The 23,107-nt window shown below is 38.3% G+C and overlaps 2 protein-coding genes across 2 annotated transcripts; both read right to left on the bottom strand.

The window, feature by feature from the left end:
- Positions 1 to 1,524: 1,524 nt before the first annotated feature.
- RBFA (ribosome binding factor A) lies at positions 1,525 to 12,173 on the bottom strand. The gene is made up of 7 exons (XM_015826936.1): positions 11,927 to 12,173; positions 10,421 to 10,463; positions 9,358 to 9,534; positions 6,311 to 6,423; positions 5,559 to 5,643; positions 2,820 to 2,893; positions 1,525 to 2,118 (listed from the first exon to the last, which is right to left on the bottom strand). The coding sequence occupies exons 1-7, from the start codon at positions 12,130 to 12,132 to the stop codon at positions 1,761 to 1,763; spliced, it is 1,056 nt and encodes a 351-aa protein (XP_015682422.1). The 5' UTR covers positions 12,133 to 12,173; the 3' UTR covers positions 1,525 to 1,760.
- A 1,978-nt stretch (positions 12,174 to 14,151) lies between these two features.
- Positions 14,152 to 22,069, bottom strand: LOC107297583 (probable 2-ketogluconate reductase). The gene is made up of 6 exons (XM_015826947.1): positions 22,049 to 22,069; positions 21,234 to 21,618; positions 18,609 to 18,780; positions 17,345 to 17,523; positions 15,933 to 16,029; positions 14,152 to 14,305 (listed from the first exon to the last, which is right to left on the bottom strand). The coding sequence occupies exons 1-6, from the start codon at positions 22,067 to 22,069 to the stop codon at positions 14,152 to 14,154; spliced, it is 1,008 nt and encodes a 335-aa protein (XP_015682433.1).
- Positions 22,070 to 23,107: the final 1,038 nt, after the last annotated feature.

Raw genomic sequence — 23,107 nt, forward strand, 5'->3', positions numbered from 1 at the left:
ACTTATGACCGGTTTAGTCCTCAACTTATGACCGGTTTAGTCCTCGACTTACGACTGGTTGGGGGTCGCGGCATTAAAAAGGTTGAGAACCACTGCCCTATAGCATTCCGGACATTCTGATGGAGGTTGTTTGCCCTTGTCGTTTTTTAAAAAATGTTGTTTCTTGGTACTTTCAAATCAATCTGGATTCTTGATAGCAATAGCACTTAAACCTATATACCGCTTCGTGGTGCCTTACAGCCCTCTCTTAAGTGATTTCAGAGTCAGCATATTGCCCCCAGTAATCTGGGTCCTGGGTCTTCATTTTACAGACCTCGGAAGGATGGACGGCTGAGTCAACCTTGAGCTGGTGAGGTTCAAATTCCTAGCAGTGAGCTGAATTAGCCTGCAGTACTGCATTCTAACCACTGCGCCACAATGGCTCCTGTATGACCCGTGATATAACTGTATGGACCAGCCATTGTGGGTTTTTTGGCACCATTTTCTAAAAGTGGCTTGCTCTTATCTTCTTCCTAGGGCTGAGAAAGATTGACTGGTCCAAGGTTAGCCAGCTAAGGTTGGGCTGGTATTCACGGTCTCCCAGTTTTTAGCCTGGTGTCTGTGAATGTTCATTTCATGCTTAAATAATATCCAGCATTATTGCATATACTGGTAGATGGGGATACCTGAGCATTTCCTGATGCTGTGGAATATTTTGTCAGAACATGCTAGGCAAGAACCTAATCGTTAGCTCTTGAGCACAAGGCTAATTCTAACATATAAAAACTCATAAGAAAATAAGGCCTTCAGGAGGCAGTAACATTGACAATGAAATTACAAGTTATGAACTGCCTTGTCTACCTGGCCTTTACAACTACCGGTAGTAAGTCAGACCATACATTAAAACAAGATTACTTATTGATTTACAGGTAGTTCTCAGCTTACAACCATTCGTTTAGTGACCATTCAAAGTTACAGCAACACCAAAAAGTGACTTATGACCAGTTTTCACACTTACAATTGTTATAGCAGGGGTCCCCAATCCCCGGTCCGTGGACCAGTACTAGGCCGCGGCATGCCAGCAACTGGTCCACACAAACAAGCAAAGCCCCATCCGCGGGATGCAGGCAGCACAAAACCATGCACCCTCTGATCCGCGGAAAAACCTTTCTCCACGGAACTGGTCCCTGGTGCCCAAAAGGTTGGGGGCCTCTGTATCATAGCATCACCATGGTCACATAATCAAAATCCGGATGCTTGGTAACTGGCATATATTTATGATAGCTGTGGTGTCCTGGAGTCATGTGACCACCATTTGTAACCTTCCCAGTTGGCTTCCAATAACAAAGTCAATGGAGAAAGCAGATTCACTTATCAACTACATGATTCGCTTAACAATTGCAGTGATTTGCTTAACAACCGTGGCAAAAAATGTCATAAAATAGGGGTACAACTCACTTAAGTGTCTTGCTTGGCAACGGAAGTCAAGGACTATCTGTACTTTTTTATAGCTCATCTAACTGAAAAGATTCCACAAGGCTTATAGCAGGTTAACAAGTCAATTTTAATAAAACTAATCATAGGCTGCCGGAGTGGGATATAACAGCAAACTATGGTTATGTAAATAAGGAAAAGGGGAAATGAATCATAAAGGAGAGGAAAAATGAGGAAAACGTCAGCTGCAATATATTCTCCATTCAACAAGACAATTATTGGATGTTTTGTAACAGGGTAGTTCAAGCTGACCCATAGTTTCATAAATTCATTTAAAGTTGAGAGTTCTACTTTTCTTTTTCTAATTCATTGCCATCTTCCTTTGGCTTGTACTCCAGTTCCTCATTCTCTAAAGGTGAAACTTCACCCTCCCAATAATCTTTACTGTATCTCTCCATCAAATATTCCTCGGGATTAAGGTCATCGTCGTAAGTTTTCCTAGCTTTCTTCCATCTCATTTTCTTTCGGTGTTGCCGCATCTCAGCCAACTGTGTCTCTAGTATTGAAGCCCCTTCCAGTCCCTCCTTCTTTTTCATTTTTTTGTATTCCATTATTCGCTTATTTAATGCTTCATGATCAATTCCAAATAGATTTGTGTGGATGGAGGGGTCCACATGGGTATCAGCCGCAATGGATCTTTCCTCACTGCAAGAAATGGAGTAAACAATGAAACAAACAGGCCTACGATATCTGATATTTGCATATACGCCTGGTTTTTGCTGATTCCCTGCAATTTGTACCACTCAGGGAAGTGTCCCTTACCCTCCCAGAGTTTTTAAGTCATCCCTGTAGTTAAAAGAGGGGATAAAGATAGAAAAACCATGTTATATAATCAGTCTTTCAATTGCTCAACTGGAAATTTCTATAGTCTTTTTCTAGTAAAAGGCATTTAATAGATACAGGCAGTCCTCAACTTAACAACAGATCATTTACTGACCATTTGAAGTTAACAGCACTGAAAAAAGTGACTTATGACCATTTTTCACACATATGACCGTTGCAGCATACCAATGGTCACGTGATTTACATTCGGATGCTTGACAACTGACTCATATTTATGATGGTTGCAGTGTCCTGGGATCATGTGATCACCTTTTGCAACCTTCTGACAAGCAAAGTCAATGGGGAAACCAGATTCACTTAACAACCGTGTTAACTAATTTAACAACTGCAGTGATTCGCTTAACAAATGTGGCAAGGAAAGTCGTAAAATGGGATAAAACTCACTTAACAAATTTCTCATTTAGCAACATAATTTTTGCCTCAATTGAGGTTGCAAATTGAGGACTACCTGTATTAAGGATATTTTTCACTAGCTCAGGATTGCAGTTGCTTTACTAATTTACCTGAAATCATTCTGAGTTAATTCAGTTTCTTCTTCTTCAGGCCCCATATCAGCAATTGCCAATAATTTCTCAACCTGTAACAATGTAAAAGGAAAGAAAACACTGAAATTGTCCAGAAATAATCCTAATATAAATATAAACAATCCTAATATAAATAAATTCTAAATCCCATACATTTTGTGTGTTGGCTTCAAGCATAACCCAATGTTAAAAGGAAGACTTCCACTTATCTTGAAAATTATTTGTGGTCCTTAGGACTTTTTTCAAGGCTCTCACAAAGAGATGAAATCTATATCATTTTATGAAAATAATTAAAAATATTAAGAGTCTTTGGGAAAATTGTGGGACCTCCAGAGGAAGAAATGGTGGACTAAAGATGACTGAGGCAGAATGAAGAGACGGTGAATAGGACACCTCTTCAATAATTCCTGTCCAGACAAGGCGAAGACTTGAGATCACCTACAAATGCTCCAGACAGCTGCTCTTCTCAAGGAGAACACAAACTAGCAGTCTTCAGCAGGTTTAGAGCTTTGGGAAATGAGGGAATAGCTCAATTGCAGTTGATACCTTTAAACATATTATATTTGCATACTGTCTTTTGTAATCATTTTGTAGGCGGGGGCCAAGGGAAGGGTTAAGCGCATCATCAATTTAGAATCCCTTCATGCTCACAAGAGACTCTTATCTATTATCAGTTTGCCTTGATTCTTGTTTAGAGGTAACATGAAATAAACTTGTATTCATTTTGGACCTAACCCTGGCTCCCGATTTCTTGCACCTAACAAGCTTTCAGAAATTGCTGCTATTCAGCTATTAGAAACCTGATTGACAAGTTTGATAACACCAGATGAGTTTCCTTCAATCTTTAACAAAATAAAATTTTTAACTACAGGTTGAAGAACTTTAAAAAAATGGTGGGGAATAAACAGCAAAAAGGTGGTTCAAACTTTGATTTTAGGAAGTTACAAATGGACTAACGGTGCTTTTTGGCATTAATTACAAAGAATCCTCCTTGTGGGAAAATTCTTTTTTTAAAACAAAACAAAACATAAGGTTTTAAAAATTTAACACTAGAGAGTATAAATATTATAATGAAAGAAGGAGAACACATAAACTTGACTTACAGTTACAAAATAAAGCAAAATATACTAAATTTTGAACATATTGGAGGTTATTTTTGAAAAACAGACTCAGAAGTTAATTTTAATAGCATCAGCAGAAACATCTGCCTCTGACAACATCTGAAAAGACTGAGACTAAGTTGAAAGTGGATTTTTAAATGCCAGGCTACAAGAATGACATGGAAAAATGCTACTCTGGACATACAAAAGAAATAGGCTGATGTATTAATAATTACAAGGGATATACAAATAATAAACCAAGAGGTTAATTTCCTATATTAGATTTACAAAAGAGGAAGGTTTATTAGTTTTAAAGAATCTCATGAGAAGGGACAAAGAAAAAATGAAACAAAATCAAATTCTAATCTAGAATATTATTTGAAAGGATTAAAGATTAAAATTGTTTGAAGTTAAAGGAACATACAGTTGGTTTATCTGATCTAGGTTAAAATAGATGTGTTGTTGTCTCTGATAATCCTTAATGGACTTTTACTGACACCAGGACTAAAATGACAAAGCGTTATCGATGGCTTTATGGAAAGAAGAGATCCTTTGTTGTATTTTAAGAGAAAGTGATAAATTACTAAAAAAAATTATATTTGTGATAAAGCGGGAAATCATTTTTTTATATATTTGTTTTCTTTTTCTTAACTACATTCTTACTTTCTCCTTTTCCTTTCTTCTTTCTTTTCTGTACCTTTTACTCTTTATTCTTCTACATTTAAAAAATGTACTTATAATCTTTTGTAATTACAATATTTAATAAAATTACTATTAAAAAAGGAATCTTTGAGGGACTTGCTTAAGATTTTTCTGTAACTGTATGTATAAGTAGCTCTCATTCACATGAGTTCTGTTCCAGCATAAACCCTAGGATTACAAAACTCCAAATAATGAGATCTTGAGCCTTGGGAGGTGGGAGTTAAGTTTTGGAGATTATGATCACATTCCTCATGCAAGTGCTTCCTCCACTTAGCTCCACACATAACAGCCAAGGTGGCACAGTGGTTCAAGTGCAGTGTTGCATACAAACTCTGCATATAGCCTAGAGTTCGATCCTGATGGGGCTCAAGCTTGATTCAGCCTTCCATCATTCCAAGGTCGGTAAAATGAGGACCCAGATTGTTGGGGGCAATATGCAAATAGTGCTTCTACATTGTGCTATAAAGCGCTATGAGGCAGTATATAAGCCTAAATACTATTGCTATTGCTATTCTCCAGCAGGTTCCTTAACATAGGTCACTGGGTGACTGTAAAGCAATGTATGACTCTCATGCAGCAGCTGGTCTTGCTACAACTCCTTGTAACAGGCACCAGGTAGTAATCATAATGAGCCATGTGGTTCTTTCACAATCTTTTTTTCTCCTAATTATGTTACTCTACCTTTACAAAGCATAAGATAGCTATGTAGTTTACATACGTATTATACACATACTGTAAACATATAATACATATGTAAACTATATATGTAAATAGAAGATTTAGCTATCTTAAGGTTGTATAAAGACAAACCCATTATAAGAAACTAGCCTATTATATAGTCAACTACAATTTTAAAGAAAAGAACTTCAATTAAATTATCCTAAAAATACAGACATATAGGAAATTTCTTTCTTACCTCTCTTATAGCCTCCTCTTCTCTGTCCCTAATAAATATTACTGAAGGAACATTTACCCGGATACGATATGATATCAGAAGATGTCTAGAAAGAAAAAAATATTCTAACATCTATATGATTATGTATGAAGACAACCTAAAAGCATTATCTGCAAGCTCCTTTTTGAAAGATGGAGGGAATAGGTTTAAGTTATAAATACACGTAGTCCTTAATTTATACCCATAATTGAGCCTAAAGTTTCTGTCACTAAGCTAGGCAGTTATTAAGTGAGTTTCCCCCCTTTTTATTACCTTTTTTTTGCCAGAGTGAAGTGAATCACTTCAGTTGTTAAGTGAATCATGCGGTCATTAAATGAATCTGTCTTTCCCCACTGACTTTGCTTGTCAGAAGCCAGCTGAGAAGGTTACAGATGTTGATCACATGACCCCCGGGACAGTGCAACTGTCATAAATACATGTCAGTTGCCAAGCGCCCGAATTTTGATCACCTGATCATGGGGATGCTGAAATGGTCACAAGTGTGAAAAACAGTCATAAGTCACTTTTTTTAGTGCCATTGTAACTTCAAACAGTCACTAAATGAATAGTTGTAAAGTGAGAACTACCTGTGGGCCATTGTTCTGTTACTTCTAGGTGTCAAAATGTGAAGGAGTCCCATTGTATTTTTTTTATAAGCATCCCCATTCTAAAGACCAATACCAGCCAATTCTTTAAGGGATGTTTGCTTGACCATAGATACACCATACTTGTACCTAATATATGATGCTTTTCTCTGTAGAATTTGCTGAATATGTTCATCCTTTTCTGCATTGCCGGAACTCTTCCAATATATGCGACATGTTGAAAAATCTGACGTGAGGGAAGCCTAAGAAATTTAAAATACTAAATTTAAATGCAATTTCACATTGGAGAGGAGCACTACAAACAATTCTATTACAAATCTGCATAAGTGATGGAGATTGCTATTAAAAACAGTGCTATTAGATCAGACATGTCAAACACAAGGCCCGGGGGCCGGATGCGGCCCGCGAAGTGGTTTCATGCGGCCCACGAAGCCATCCTGGAAACAGTGAGGGAATGGCCCCCGCTGCCTTGGCCCTGGCCCAGGCCGGCCGGGAGCCAATGTACAATTTTGTGGTGGCCATCTATGCTGAAACACATTCAGTCTTAGCTCCACAAGGCCGTCTAGAAACAGTGAGGAACCAGCCCCTGCTGTGTCGGCCCCGCCCCCTGGGGAGGTGTCACCCTTTGTGAGGAATGAAGAAATGGACCATGCCTTGGCGCTTGCCCTGGTCCCACCCCCTTCTGCCAGAGACCCTCAGATCTGTCGCACTCCTGCCCAGGCCCCTACAGGCACCCTTGACGCAAACGATGTAGAGCTGGCCATGCCCACCCAGTAGGCCACACCCACTCCATCCACCCCCACTCAGTAGGTTGCACCCACCCTGGCCACACCCACCCATTACCCGAGGGCAACCGCAATGCTGATGCGGCCCTCAATGAAATCGAGTTTGACACCCATGTATTAGATCAACGATTGGCAGTGAAAAGAAGATATATTTCTACTTCACAAACATTCAAGAGGGAATTATTACCCAAGAAAGAAAAAATATATAAATTGAAGGATAATTGTTCCACAAGAAAATGGAAGAAGCTATCAGTTATATATAAATACAGTTTTCCCAAGAAGTACAAGTTCCATTTTAAAGTAGGGAGGTTCCAATATTGCAGATACAATTGAGTTTAATCTTAATTCTGCTGAAAACCAATGGGAATTACACTATTACTGAGGTGTTGAAGAAATCTAGATGTCAATACATTTCTACATATTTCATGGGATATATAGAAATGAAATAGCTACACATAAACATTTGAACATACCCCAACACTCCAATGACAAAAGCAAGTTATCCATACACTTGGATATTAAATCAGAGAAAGTCAATGTATACTTAATATAACACAGTAGCAGGAAAGCAAAATGTCCCACTACTGGGAAGCACCAAATATCAAATATTAAAAATTAACAAAAACGAAGATAGCAGTGATGATGGGAACTCTCTATAAAAGAGCAAAAAGTCTTTCCTCTTCCCTGCTGGAAAAGGATGGTTGGGAGGTGGGTCTTCCAAAGAAACAAAATCCTGAAGAGTTTAGGGTTAAACACCAATGTAAAGAGAAGTACAGGTAGTCCTCAACTTATGACCACAATTGAGCCTAAAATTTCTTAGTGCTTAGTGAAACAGTTGTTAGGTGAGTTTTGCTCCACTTTACAATCTTGCTTGTAACAGCTGTTAAGTGAGTCACTGCAGTTGTTAATTTAGTAGCATGGTTGTTAAGTGAATCTGGCTTCCCCATTGACTTTGCTTGTCAGAAGGTTGCAAAAGGGGATCATATGACCCCGGGACACTGCAAGCATCATAAATACAAATCAGTTGCCAAAGAACTGAATTTTGCTCATGAGGATGCTGCAACGGTCAGAAGTATGAAAAATGATCATAAGTCACTTTTTTCAATGCTGTTGTAACTTTAAAATGGTTACTATATGAACTGTTGTAAATTGAGAACTACCTGTAATAGCCTCTCTCAAGGTGATACCATTCGTGTAATAAGGATTTTTTTGAATCCTTTGCCTACAACCATTACTAATATGTTAAAGGAATACTCTGTTTTAAGCCTTCCTGCTAGTAGATCACGAGTAATGGTACATCTGTGTCTACAGAGCTTCTTTTCCATAACTTCCAGCTGAGTAGGACTACAAACTAAATGTAATAGTATAAGCAGGTCTGATATAAAATGGCATTATCAATTTATAACAGAGGTGGGGAATGATGGCCCTTCTATGCCTTATGGACTTCAACTCCCAGAATTCCCAAAGATGCTTTTCCACGAGGCAACTGGACTTTCTTGCTCTCCTTTGAAGACGTTTCGCTTCTCATCCAAGAAGCTTCTTCAGTTCTGACTGGATGTGGAGAATGGAAAGATTTATACTCCTGCAGACAGCTGTTCATTTGCATTCTTTTAGCCAGTCGTTAAAGCTACCTGGAGGCTTCTCTGTGTCTTCAGGGTCCCATTGGATGAGTCAGTAGTCCGTCTGCATTTAAAAGACAAATGCCACTCTTTCGAAGATAGCAAAGTCTACATTTTGGACAGAGAGGACCACTGGTTTGAAAGAAAGGTCAAAGAGGCCATCTATGTCAAAACTGACAGCCCTCTCTCAACAGAGGGGGAAGAATATGATATCATCTATCTCCAGTCTACAGCACAGTCCTTTCAGCAGTTCCAAGAAGGTTTCACACCCATTTGCACTACTCAGGTGACCCTGAAGACACAGAGAAGCCTCCAGGTAGCTTTAACGACTCGCTAAAAGAATGCAAATGAACAGCTTTCTGCAGGAGTATAAATCTTTCCATTCCCCACCATCCAGTCAGAACTGAAGAAGCTTCTTGGATGAGAAGCGAAACGTCTTCACAGGAAAACAAGAAAGTCCAGTTGCCTTGTGGAAAAGCATCTTTGGGATAACTATGACCTGGATGACTGAGAATCTCCATAAACTCCCAGAATTCTTGAGCCACCTCTGATTTATAATATAGTAAAACTGTTCTTGATACCATGACAATCCAATGCAATAAAGAAAGGCAATGAACCATATGCAATACATGTGGAACAGTTCTTAATGCAATCCAATGCAATAAATCACAGCAACATCTGCAGAGTTTCCTGGACACAATCACAAAATCAGATGTTTCTGTTTTGACACATAATTAAATGATTTTGCCGGACTGATATGATTTGTACTTGCCTTAAACACTTCCACACTGAGATTATAAAGTTCTTGGCCAACTAGAGGGGTGTTCAGTAGGTCCCTCACAGCTTGAAAAAACAGAACATCCAAAGTTTTCTTACGAATGCTATCTTGTTTCCTAACCTTTGGAGGTGATAGCTTTAAAACATCTGTCAAGCTGGGTGATTTGTGCAGCTTTAAAAAAACAAGAAATTGGAGAAAACAAATAATTTTAGCATTAGGTATAACTTTTTAGAGAGGAGTGCATTTCTTTAAGGATCCAGTAGAACTGCCATTGTTTTTCTGCTTTTCGTTACTCTTATTTTCCCATACTTTTAATACCAACTTGCCCATAATAATTAAGTGGAAACAGCAATTCCTACCATTCTATAGAAACTGAAATGAAAACTGGAAACAAAGAGGTGAATTTCAATTACATCTCATAATTATATAGCTGAATTTAGATTTCAATGATTACATATGTATAATAATCACATTTCATTATATTTTAACTTTTAAAAGGAACTGCCTACCATATGGGGAGGTCAAGCATAACTCAATATTAAACAATAGTTCCAACTATATATGTTTATCATATGTCTCTTCATATATCATATTTTCTTAAATATATGTTTATGGAGGTGACATATTTCTTCTATGTAACCAGATTATGAACATGACTTTTCAGCATAGCTATTTCAAATACCTATATTCTTAAATTTTGTTATTTTTATATACATATCCTATATAAACATTTGAGTCCTTTTTACAATATCTGTAAATAACAACCTAATGCTGCTATTTAGTGTTAACGTGGCTTTATTCTATTCCTACACTCTCTGATGAAAACTGTGAATGACAAAATACAATAGCATAACAATTATTTACTTATTTCTAATTCAATATGAAATACAAGTTCAGTGAAAGCACAAGTAGCTGTTACTGCTTTATGCAACTTGAACCCCCCCCAAGAAAGCCACACGATCTAGTACAATTATCATAATATAGGAATTATACAAAATTTATGAAATATGTTGATTAAGACATTGCCTTTAGATTAAGTCATTTTTTTTGTTCTTACCATTTCAGATCCAAGTGTAGGATTAGAATACCAAAACTTCTTCCTTTAAAGATTAGAGAAAAAAATAATGTTTATGCTTTAATAACTATAAAAATATATTTTCCTGTGTTACTTTATTTTGCAAAATCTACCTGAAAAATAATTTCAACAAGGGCGCTAAATAGTTTAAAAAGCGATCACAACTCACTCATTAGTTATACTTTTTGTTCATGAAGAAACATGACATGCTTCCCCATTAAAATCATAATTTACTATTTATCCCTTATAGCAGTTTTTCAGATTGGACAACTTTAGGATGTATGCATTTGAACTCCCAAAATTTCCAGCTTGCATGCACGTTCACACATCTTAAAGTTGCCAAGGTTGAGAAAGACATCCTTACTGGAACATAGTAAATATTGAATAACTAAAGGTTCATATAACACACAAGTAAAAGTCAAATCAGCAAATGAAGATGGCCATTCAGTGTTCCAAAATGTATGAACTTAGACATAGTACGGTATATTTACAATAACCTATGTCACAACAGACTAACTTAAATACAGGCTTATTCATAACAGCTAAACATTCAGTAAAGCATTTATTATTGTCAGATAATAGAGTAGTATTTAAAAGCATTGTATGAACTCTGCACAAGCAGGTATTGTCCTAATCAGTGTAACATACTTACTTGAAATGAATCAAGTGAATCACTGAAGCTGCCTTCTAAAACCACGCAAAGAATGACTCTGTAAAGCTAACACTTAAGTATCTTTAACTCGGAACTAGTTTCGTTTCGTGTACCTAAGTACAGCTTGTACTTAGGCAGGGGTTTCCACCCTTGGCAACTTTAAGGCTTGTGGACTTCAACTCCCAGTATTCCTCTGAGGAATTCTGGGAGTTGAACTCCACAAGCCTTAAAGTTGCCAAGGTTGAGGACCTCTGATATAAGGGATAGAGTTGCAAGTGCAACGCCTATTTTACTCTATTATTTCTGAGAATGATGGGGGGGGGGGGGGGGGGGNAATAGAGAGGAAGAGTTACTGGTGATACCTGCTGAATTGGTATAGACTTTGGTGTATTTGAATTACTTAAATGTATAATTTTTTTATTAATGTGGAGGAGATGGATTGTTTATAAATAGAGTTTGTGGAGTTAGAGATATTAATATTTGTTTACCTATATTTGAATATTAGCCTGGGACTTGGTTTGGGAAGTCCGGGGTGGGTGGGATATAATATAATATTGTGTAATACTTGTGATGTTTTTTTTTTTGGAAAATAATAAAAATTTTATATTGAGTAAGAAAAAAATCAGGAGGGGTGTAATTTAGAAGGAAAAATTGCGACCAGGTTTGTAAGTGATCTCGGTTAGGAGAGCGACCCTGCCTATCACGCCGCGGAGGATGAGCGAGGCCCTTCCTGAAAAGATGAAAGAAGCAAACGTCTCCTATCCACGAAGCCATTATCGCCCCGTAATTCAGCATCCGCTGAATTTGTCGGGGACAAATGGAGGGGATCCACTCACTTTTTTTTAACGAGGAACTTTCTGAGCAAATCATTAGGGGATCGGCAGAGTCGTCTGGAACAGTGCAGAGCCCGAGAACAGCCGGGACAGGTGATCGCGGACGGGCCTCCCAAAGCGGGAAGCAACCCAGGCAAACTCGCCTGTTTTCTTACGGAGGTGACAGCGGCGGTGACAGCCACCTTCAAGCCGTTTCGGACGTTCCACATTGTAACCCAGAGTTCTAGAACGCCTGGGAAGGCGGGCCGAGCCGCGCTTCCTCCGGATGCGCACTCACTTACACCCGCTTGTAAGAGAGATCCTTCCACAGCGCCCCCATCGACTAGGAAGGACTTCATGGGGAGATGAGCTTCGATAAAGTCCCCTCGTTTACGGTGACCGATTTGGTAGATTTACTATCCGCTTTTTGTCAAGGAGTTCAGGCAGCTTGGCTTGCTTTATTTTGGATCGGGCACAGTCAGCCAGTTCAGACTGGATTTGGCATTTGTATCCATCTATCGAGTCCTTCCCAAGGACGTGGGAGAGGCAGATGTGGATATTGAACAGGGATCGTTGCGAGATGTCAACTGATCTGAGTAAAGCTGTCTTTTGCTATTTACTGATGGTAAATTTGTCAATGCTGATGGTGTTCAATGGTGCCCCAGTTGTTCTGGGATTGCCCTCCATTGCACAGTCAGCCAGATGTTCAGACTGGATTTTGGCATTTTAGTCCACCTAGTGCAGCGGTTCTCAACCTATGGGTTGCGACCCCATTTGGGGTCGATCGACCATTTCACAGGGGTCACCAAGCAAGGCTCTCTGCCATTTTTTCCCCTTTTCCGGCGGGTGCCTTACCTCCCTTGGGCTGGGCCAGCTGGTGGTCGGCCTGCTTTGTCTCTGCCGCTTGCCAGCTACGCCTCGGCCGGTGCAGGGGGCGGAATCACGCATGCACGGCGTTCCTGGGCAGGGAAAGTCCTTGACTTACGACCGGTTGGGTAGTCCTCGACTTACGACCGGTTTAGTCCTTGACTTATGATCAGTTTAGTCCTCGACTTACGACCGGTTGGGGGTCGTGGCATTAAAAAGGTTGAGAACCACTGACCTAGTGAATCCTTTCCAAGGACCTGGGATAGGCAATATCATTATTATTATTTCTCCATAACAACAACCTTGCGAAGTAGGATGGGCTGAGAGTGACTGGGCCAAAGACATTCAAGGAGATTCCATGGCTTAGAGGAGAATCAAATTTGGGTCTCTCCAGACCTAGTCTGATATTACACTACGCTGATGTATGTATTTGTTCTTTTTCCAATTATATTATGGGACATATTTTCCTATTGCCCAAACTAAAAAAAATAGCAGCTCCCATAATCTATAATTCCAGCCACATCTGAGAGTTACTGCTCTACTATGAACTTGTAAATTTCACCTCAATAATATTTTACAGGATTAAAAATCCAAGAGTTCTTCAGTAACCTAGAGTATTTGCATTGATAGACACTACAAAAATTGAACATGTAGGATAGCTTAAACCATATGTTCCCAAATCTCACAAGTATGGTATATGCACTCCTAAACACATCAATTATCTCAAAGTTTTTCCATTAGAATATATATTTATGCATATATAATAGCCTTATTTCATATCTGAAATATTTACAGTATTTGGGAATAAGCCCTGTTAATTTTAATGAAATTTAATCTTCATTAAGTCAGCTGCTATTTTCAACATAACAGCCTATCCCACAGATGATATTTGGAGAAATATCTCAAATACCTATAACAGTAATCCTTATTTGACAACAAGCCCTTCAAATACTGTATCATACCATTGGGACACTCATCCAATGCATTTTAACTGGAAAGAGATGCCATAATAAAAAAATAATAAAGTAAAAATATCTATTTTTCAAGTTTGTTTTCCATTCCATTTAATAAAGAGAAAGCAGAACAACATAAATGAACAAAACATACCTCAAAGCATGAATTTTTTTTCCAAGGAAGCTAAATGGAGATCCATTGTCAAACAGATAAAAATCAAATTCATTACTTTGGTATAAACTAGGAATTTCCAAAGTTGGCAACTTTAAGCCTTGTAGACTTCAACTCCCAGAATTCCTCAGGCAGCATGACTGGCTGAGGAATTCTGGGAGTTAAATTCTACAAGGCTTAAAGTTGCCAACTTTGGAGAACCCTGGTATAAACATTTAAAGACAAATATAGAATACTTTATCCCAACAAGGTACGTGTTACTCATGGACTTCATGAGGGACCGGGAGGCCATTTACAGCAGCCAGAATATTTTCAACCATACTTTTCATCATATGGCGGCGGGCTTGTGAAGTTGCAGATCCAACATGGGGTGTTATGATGACATTCTTTAAATGCAATAAAGCATGATCTCTGAAGGAAAAAAGAGAAAAGTTGTCTGTTTCTTTTAAACTTGAAAATATAATGATGTGTCACGCTTATGGAACTGAACTGAATATAGGCATTTATATATTTTGGTACTGCAAAGTTTTCAGAAAGTAGAATCAGATCATTAATATTCTGCAGTTCTTAATTCAAGCATCTCCTCACTGCTGCTTCTGTTAGCACACAAGCACAGTAATGGGAAATACATGGACTCTGTCCATTTTTCCTTAGGAGTGTTTATTATCCCATAAGCCAATTCATAGGAGAGTATTGGCAAGCAACATAATATGCAGCTAAACCATCTTGCAGAAATGTGTTCTGCACTGCAAGCATTGGGAATTCTGAAGTGGATTGAAACATTTATCAGTGGATTCAGTTTAGATGTTCCCACACAACACAACTGATTGTGAAGAACTGGGACATAGATTTGGACAGGGATAAATCTAATCCTTTCATGGCTAATTGAATGCATCAGTTGACCCTTTTTTAATGTCCTCACAACACATTCACCCAGTTAAGTGGATACAGTACTGTGTATAATATATGTACATCAAGCTTAACTACTGAGAAGACTAAGCTTAGCTAACTAACCGGGTATGACTTGAAAAAGGCAGTCTATCCTGAACCAGGGGGAGCTGATCATTTTTAGCCCAGTCTTCTCATACTGTAGAGTGATGGCTGTGGGAAAAATATGAAGGAAGCTACACTGCCTTGAACTACTGAATGCAAAGCAAACATAACCATATAAAAATAAACAACTAATCTTTAGCATTTGAGTTTTACTCTCTCTGCTATTTCAATTTCAGTTCCCTGTGCTTTCCTGTGGCCAGCAAGACTAATCAGTCCTTCTAAGATCCTTAGGTTGTTTTGAGTTGCTCCTTCACAGAAGGGAAAACTAGTGTCCTAAGCATTTGTAAGTCTTTCTTCTGGGGGCATATATCATTTGCCTTGGAACATTTAAAACCAACTTTTCAGTATGACTAGGGAAATTATGCATTAATAACAGAATTAATTTTCATGTTTAAATACTTATAAATCTAAATGCAGTTCTTTATCTGTGTGCATACTTATCGTTTTCCCCACAATATTGATTGGTTTGAGTGTTTGAATTTTTACACTAAGCAGGGAATTGAACTTGATTACCTACATATATATATGTTCCCTTTCAACTCTATGATTCTTTGAGCTTGAATTCAAAGCTTAGTGAACAGCTTCTGCTGAGTTAATCCCATAATTGTTGTCGATTTGTCTTGGCTAAAAATTATGCTACATTCCTGTTGCAGATTAATTTCATATTTGGAGAACTTAAATCAACTCACTGTATCACATAATATTCATGGAGAAAATCTATCCATGTTGTCTCCAAGAGCCGACAATGCACATCAATCAATAAAATAATATACTATTTGGTCAAATATAACCCTATTGATTAATAGAGAACATTTGCTTTCTTTGGCATGAATAGCCAACTATCTTATCTTAAATAATCCTGCATTCTAGATGAATCAGAGATGAGCCTGAATGTATTTTGGGATAGAATACTTAAAATGAAGGAATAAGTAGAGCTCCAAAATTCACACTGACATATTAATACTAGATGCATGATTTTTTTTACCTTGGTAGTGGCTCTGGATACGTTACATCCAAAGCTGCAGCCTTAATTGTTTTCATTTGGAGGGCCTTCAGCAGTGCATCTTGATCAATCACTTGACCTGAATTTAAAGCAAACAAGAGAACAAATTGTTTTACTATCTCTATCAAGACATACTACTTACCAAACTAAAACGGGAGACTCTGAATGAGAGCAGTAAATCATTGTGAAATGTGACACACTCCTTTCACACTAACAGGTTGACATTTCTGGCAACAACCATATTGGAACAAAGAAAAAAATTCCTTATATTTTAATGAGGAGAATTTTGAATAAATGGAGTCTGAGCTAATGCAGTCCTATCAGAAAAGGGATTTTGGGTTACAAGAATTAATCAGTTAATATATACAATAACTCAGTTTGAAGTTGTTGAGAAAAAGGAAAATTCTTAGTGGAGAAATCCTTTTATGACTTCATACAACTCTACGAAGCAACCTTGATCAAAACATTGAATTCCATTTTGCTAAACACACTATATCACACAAATATTGTATATTTGGAAAATATGTGAAAAGGGCAATTAAAATAATTAGCAACTCCATATTATAGTGAAGAACATGAATAATATGCTGCTGCCAACAGGTTCTTACTGTCAAAACATAATTTTCTTGGCAGGAAAGGAATGGTTAAGGAGTTGGGAATTTAAAAAATATTTGATATTTCAGAAAATTTTGAACGGAAAGGTGAAAGCAAGCATAATTCCACCTAGGGGAAAGGAATACAAGAGTGGTTATTTTAGAAAAATGATAAAGGAAATGTTTTACTGTTACATGTCTGTTGCATGTGTATATTTGAGTCTTTTATTAATATTTGTAGTCCTCAGGTTGACTATTATTTCAAGGAGATGTTTTAGATAATGACTAACATTTACAAATTAAAGCAAATATTTCAATATCTCTGCTGATTAGTTAACTGAAAATAGTCACTTATTCACCATGTCCCGTGTATGTTTGTACCTCTGGAGATGACTTTTTCATAACTGAAGATCAGAAGCACAAGAGCAGTAGTGAGAAAAAATAATCCTAATGTAAAATGGATAATGGCCATCTAAGGAAGAAAATGGTATTTCAGGAGGCCGTTCCTTAGAGCAGTAAGGAGATATGCAGCTAGGGAAATGTTAGTCAGGAATTCTAAAAAATGGGATGGGGCATCGTGAACTGGGAAGAATACGTTTAATCCAGTATGGGTATTTGAAAACATTACAATATCTCAAGCTCTTTAATTGAGAGATGACGCAGATGAGTTATAGACTACCTTAAATTTTCCTGACAGAATTTTATTTGTAATTTCTTACTTTCCCTCGTGTCATAAATGATTTTCATTTCATCGTATTCAAGGAAAATGTGGCTATAATGAGTTTGAAATCATTATACTACCTCTACAGATGTTGACAAGAGTGGCAGTGGGCTTCATGAGTTCTAGTTCCTTTCTCCCAATCAACTTGCATGTCTGAGGGGTCAGATTCACAGTCAACATCACAAAGTCAGCTTGTTGAAGTAAATCTTCCATCTTCTGGCAATAAACTGCACCAACAGCCTGCTCATCTGCCTCATTTCTGCAGGACATAATCATTTAGCTCTAATTGTTAATGCTAGCAATATTTCCACTGATGTTTCATACCTCCACAGAACTAGTCACAAAGGCAATCTGAACACATTGGTACATCCACAAGGCCTCTAACCCATTACAAAGATGCCTCATTCTAACCATTCCTAAAGAATATCTCCCATTCTCATACCAGTGCCAATGCAACTTAGGTTCATATTAACCTGATTCAATGTTGAAATTTTTTTTTCTATCTTTTCCCAACACAGGTCTTGATATATGTACAATATATATTGTTTCATTGGCAAAGTATAGTGAAAATGAAGCAGATCTGGAATTTGTCTCGGTCAGGGCTCTCCAAACTTGGCAACTTTAAGACTTGTGGACTTCAACTCCCAGAATTCCTCAGCCAGCCATGCTGAAGTCCACAAGTCTTAAAGTTGCCAAGTTTGGAGATTCCCTGGTCTAGCTCCTACTGGTCTCTTCGGCTGATGCAGGCATACCTTCCCGGACAATATTTGTTTATGGATCTAAAACAGTGGTGGCAAACCTGTGGCACGGGTGCCAGAGGCGGCACTCAGAGCCCTTTCTGTGGGCACACGCGCTGTCGCCCCAGTCCTAGGCCTTCAGCTGGGTTTTATAAAACCTTTTCGCTTTAGGCCTCCACCGCCATGTACAAAAAAACCAGGTTCAATCAATCAGTCAATTTCAACTTCTCGCGGGAAAAAAAGAGATCTTGCAAAGTTGGAATTGATTGATTGAACTTTTTAGTCCCACCCAGTGTGGTGTTACCACAGCAGCCACGCCCACTCAATGGGCCACACCCACTCAATGGGCCACACCCACACAATGGGCCACACCCACATGGCACCCGACGATGTATAAGTGGGTTTTGGGTTGCAATTTGGGCACTCGGTCTCTAAAAGGTTCGCCATCATTGATCTAAAATATACATTTATGAAAGATTAGGAAAAATACTGTTGTACTCTCTGCAATGGGAGACAAATGGAGTTATTCATGGTGAGCATAAGAGAAAGGTAAAAATAAAAAAGTAAAAAAATAATGTAAATATGATCTAATCCGAGAGCTGGTTACCTTTGGTTTCTGTTATGATAAAGAATTTTCATCTCAAAAGCTTTAGCTCTTTGGGCCACCTTGTAACCAATCCTGCCCATTCCAATGATTCCTAGAGTTGAACCAGTTATTTCTTGTCCCAACCAGTTGACATTAAAATAGTTAGTGTCAGGGGAAACTGCAATCTGATAACCTAGACGTTTAAAAATAAACCAAAAAGAAGTGGATTGTGGTAGTACGAAATCAGTCAATAATCAATAGTGCAGGTCTCACTCTTTTGTGACAAACCATGTTGACCTTATGGATTCTGAACAGTGGGCGGGTGCCACACCACTTCCTGCTACTGGTATTTGTAGCAAGGTCTCAACTGCCTTTTGAAGGAAACCTAGAAATCTTTCTTCACAATCCTAGTTACGATGTACGGAGATTCATTACTGAAGCCATTAGTAAGTGGTTGCTCAGAACACGCTCCTTGTTTTTATATTCTAGAATTGCATTATGGCATTAAAACCAGTCTATGATGTCACTATTGTCAAATTTAACTGTGCTGGGTTTGGAAGCTATGATGGGAGTTGCCTGGGCAATAGCAAATCTTTAAACTGGATTGGGAAGTAGGAAAAAAAGAACATTATGGAAGAAAGCAGAAGCAACATCTTCCTTATAGGTGACATGGAAAATACAGATAGTGCTTGAGTCACTATCGCAACTGAGCCCAACATTAATGTTGCTAAGTGAAACATTTGTTAAGTGAGTTTTGCCCCACTTTACAACCTTTCTTGTAACAGTTGTTAAGTGAATCATAGCAGTTGTTAAGTAACATGGTTAAATAACAAGTTAGTAACATGGTTGTTAAGTAAATCTGGCTTCCCCATTGACTTTGCTTGCCAGAAGGTCACAAAAGCTGATTGCATGACCCTGGGGACACTGCAACCATCATAAATACAGGCTAGTTGCCAAGTAACCAAATTTTGATGACATGACCATGGGGATGCCACCATGGCCATAAGTGTGAAAAATGGTCATAAGTCACTTTTTCAGTGCCCTTGTAACTAAATGAACTGTTGTAAATCAAGGACTTCCTGTATAGGTCATGACCAGAAGCTGAATTCAACTTGAAAGAAATGTTCCTGTTTTGAGGATGCTAAAATGCCACATACATGTATAACAGGGGTCTTCAAACTTGGCCCTTTTATGACTTGTGGACTTCAACTCCCAGAATTCCTCAGCCAGTGTGCCTGGCTGAGGAATTCTGGAAGTTGAAGTCCCCAAGTCATAAAAAGGCCAAGTTTGAAGACCCCTGAATAATGTTGACTGACAGTGATTCTCTAACTCAATGATGGTAGAGATTTAGGTAATTTTCTTTCCAACAATTTTCAAGACTGGTCTTACAGGTAGTCCTCCACTTACAACCATTTGTTTAGCAACCGTTTGAAGTTACGATGACACTGGAAAAAGTGATTTACGATCAGTCCTCACATGTACGACCATCACAGCATCTCTACAGTCATGTGATCAAAATTGGTCTCAGTTTGAAACCTTGAAAAGGCTTCAATAAGCTACAATGACGAAATGACTAAAATTGGGGTTTTTGGCAACCAGCCTGTATTTTAATGGTTGCGATGTGCTGGGGTCATGCGATCTTGTCACACTATTTGTGACCTTCCCAGCCAGCTTCCGAAAAACAAAGTCAATGCGGAAAACTGGATTTGCTTAATTATCCTATGACTTAAAACTGCAGTAATTCACTTAATAACTGTGGCAAAAAAATTTTGTAAAATCAGAGGTGACTTGTAATCTACCTTTGTCATAAAGAAAAAATTTGTCCAGGCCTTTACTGCTCTAACCAGTGATTCTCCAGGCATGTGGAGCACCTTGCTAATTATGTAATTAAGTTGCAGATAGAAGTCACCACTTGTAAAACATAAAGCGAGGGGAATCCTCATTCAATAATTATGCAGAAGAAATAGGTCTGGGGTAGGGAGTTAATGAACTACTTTGGGAAAAAAATCCATTATCTCATAGTTCATAAGTTCAGCCGGTTGCTACTTCTTGACAAACCACCACATAATCCCTAAACAGAGGCAAACCTTGCTAGCTCCTGGATGGGAAACATGAGAACATTTCAGAGATGTAGACTAAACTGGAAAATTTAAAATTTTCTGCGATGAGACAATGGCAAAATACTTGGTTACATTATATCTACAAAGGAGCATTTTAAAAAACAATATGAACCCATGAAAATCAATTACCCTCTACCCCAGACCTATTTTTTCTGCATAATTATTGAATGAGGATTCCCCTCACTTTATGTTTTACAAATGGTGAATTCTATCTGCAACTTAATTACATAATTAGCAAGGTGAAACATAAAAGATTTAAACAGTCCCTCTCCCCCCCCCCCCCAATAAAGCAGAATATTTGTTGCTCAGAATTGAAATGAGGAATCCTTGGCGCATTCTGAGTTTGTTTTCTTGCAGACGTTTCATTACCCAAACTGGGTAACATCATCAGTGCACTGAGGATGTTACCTACTTTGGGGTAATGAAATGTCTGCAAGAAATCAACCAAGCTCCGAGAGCATCAAGGACCCCTCAGTCTCTCCCCTTTCAACATATTATCATTGAGTTATCAAAAATTAAATTGTACCTTCCACAATCCTTCTAGCAGAAGCCAGCATTAAAGCCATCCCTATATCTGCTGTTGCATTGGTCACTTCAAAAGGTGTATTAGTTACTTTTATACCAAAGCTGAAGATCAGTTTTAAATCAAGGTGGTCTATTCCTACACCAGAGACTGCAATCACTTTTAAATTAGGTAGGTCTTCTAAAAGATCCCTGGTAGCCTCAGGTTTATGGGCCCACATAAATATTGCTTGGATTTTTTCACTAAGCACTTGCTTGTTTTTCAGATATTCCTGCATGGTGACAAGTTTAAGATGTTTTTCCAGAAACTCTACGTGGTCTTCATAAACTCCATCTGGACCGCCAATGACGTTTATTAATGTATATGGTAGCTCCTGTTCTTCCACAATCTACTTAAACAAAACAAATAGGTATTACCTTTATAACACATACTTCTGTAACAACAGTATACAGTTATTAATGGACTGATCTTAGAAAAGCTTATTGATAATAACAGTTTAACCTTTAACAGTTTTTTGAGAGATGTCACCATTAAAACTGATGATCTATTTTTACTGATTTGAAGAGGGAGACATTTACTTGTTCCCATTCATTGAAATTAACAGATTGTACAAAAATACACATGCAAATGACAGGTAGGAAAAAATTGCTGATGTACTGCTGCAGATATAGTACTTAAAGTTGCCCCCTTTTTTTCCTCAAAGCTCCGCAATTCTCTCTCCATTTCACTTGATTCAAAGTACAAGTTTGCCAATGATGATCAATGGCACTTTTCGTTCCTCCTGTTCCTCCTTTCCCACCTCAGCAGATATAAATTACCTTGCTAAAAGTATCAGCCATTGCAGAAAACAATCCAGCTTAGCTTGCTTCTGAATCGTTACTTGTTTCAAAGTACAATTTCCAGATTTCCAAAGAAGACAACAGTGGAGGACTTTGGAATTTACTGTAAAGAGTTTTCCCCCTCTGTTTTATGTTGACAACTAATTTACCTCTCAAATGGGGACTGGCTAAACTCATCCAAGAAGCTTGTACTGATGAAGAAGGATTTGAAGAGAGAGATCCTAGTTTGAGACTTTATTGTCCTATTTATCTAAACCAGTGGTTATCAACCTGTGGGTCAGGACCCCATTTGGGGTCGATCGACCATTTCATGGGGGCTGCCAAGCAAGGCTGTCCGCCATTTTTTTGTCCGCCATTTTTTTCCCCTTTTCCGGCAGGTGCCTTACCTCCCTTGGGCTGGGCCAGCTGGTGGTCGGCCTGCTCCGTCTCTGCCGCTTGCCAGCTATGCCTCGGCCGGCACAGGGGGCGGAACCACGCATGCACGGCGCTCCCGGGCAGGGAAAGTCCTCGACTTACGACCGGTTGGGTAGTCCTCGACTTACGACCGGTTCAGTCCTCGACTTACGACCGGTTTAGTCCTCGACTTACGACCGGTTGGGGTCGCAGCATTAAAAAGGTTGAGAACCACTGATCTAAACTGAGTATTTCTCTTTAGTGAAATTCTTAATTATTGGCAATCACCTCTCATAATTTTTCTATTGGTTATTTCTATTTTGGGAGCGTTGTCTTAACCAGAAAATAGCTATTTAAACTAGAATGTAAGAGAAAACAACGTATTTATCCTAACCTTCAAGAGTACTTTCAGCTGAAATTACTTATACAATGGAACAAACAAACAAATGGAAACAAATGGAAAAGTCAGATAACTGGTATTTTAAACAAATATTAAAAAATGGTAGAGTACCAGCATATCAAGAAAAGCATTTTTTTTTCTGAATCTGTAAGTCTCTTAAAATTCAAATGATCATTCTGTGAATGTTTTGAGCATTCTAAATTACCCAGATTCTATACACCGGTAATAATTCAAGCTACAGTACA

The sequence above is a fragment of the Protobothrops mucrosquamatus genome, unplaced genomic scaffold (assembly GCF_001527695.2).
Source record: "Protobothrops mucrosquamatus isolate PMUCROS unplaced genomic scaffold, P.Mucros_1.0 scaffold_212, whole genome shotgun sequence".
Taxonomy (NCBI): domain Eukaryota; kingdom Metazoa; phylum Chordata; class Lepidosauria; order Squamata; family Viperidae; genus Protobothrops; species Protobothrops mucrosquamatus.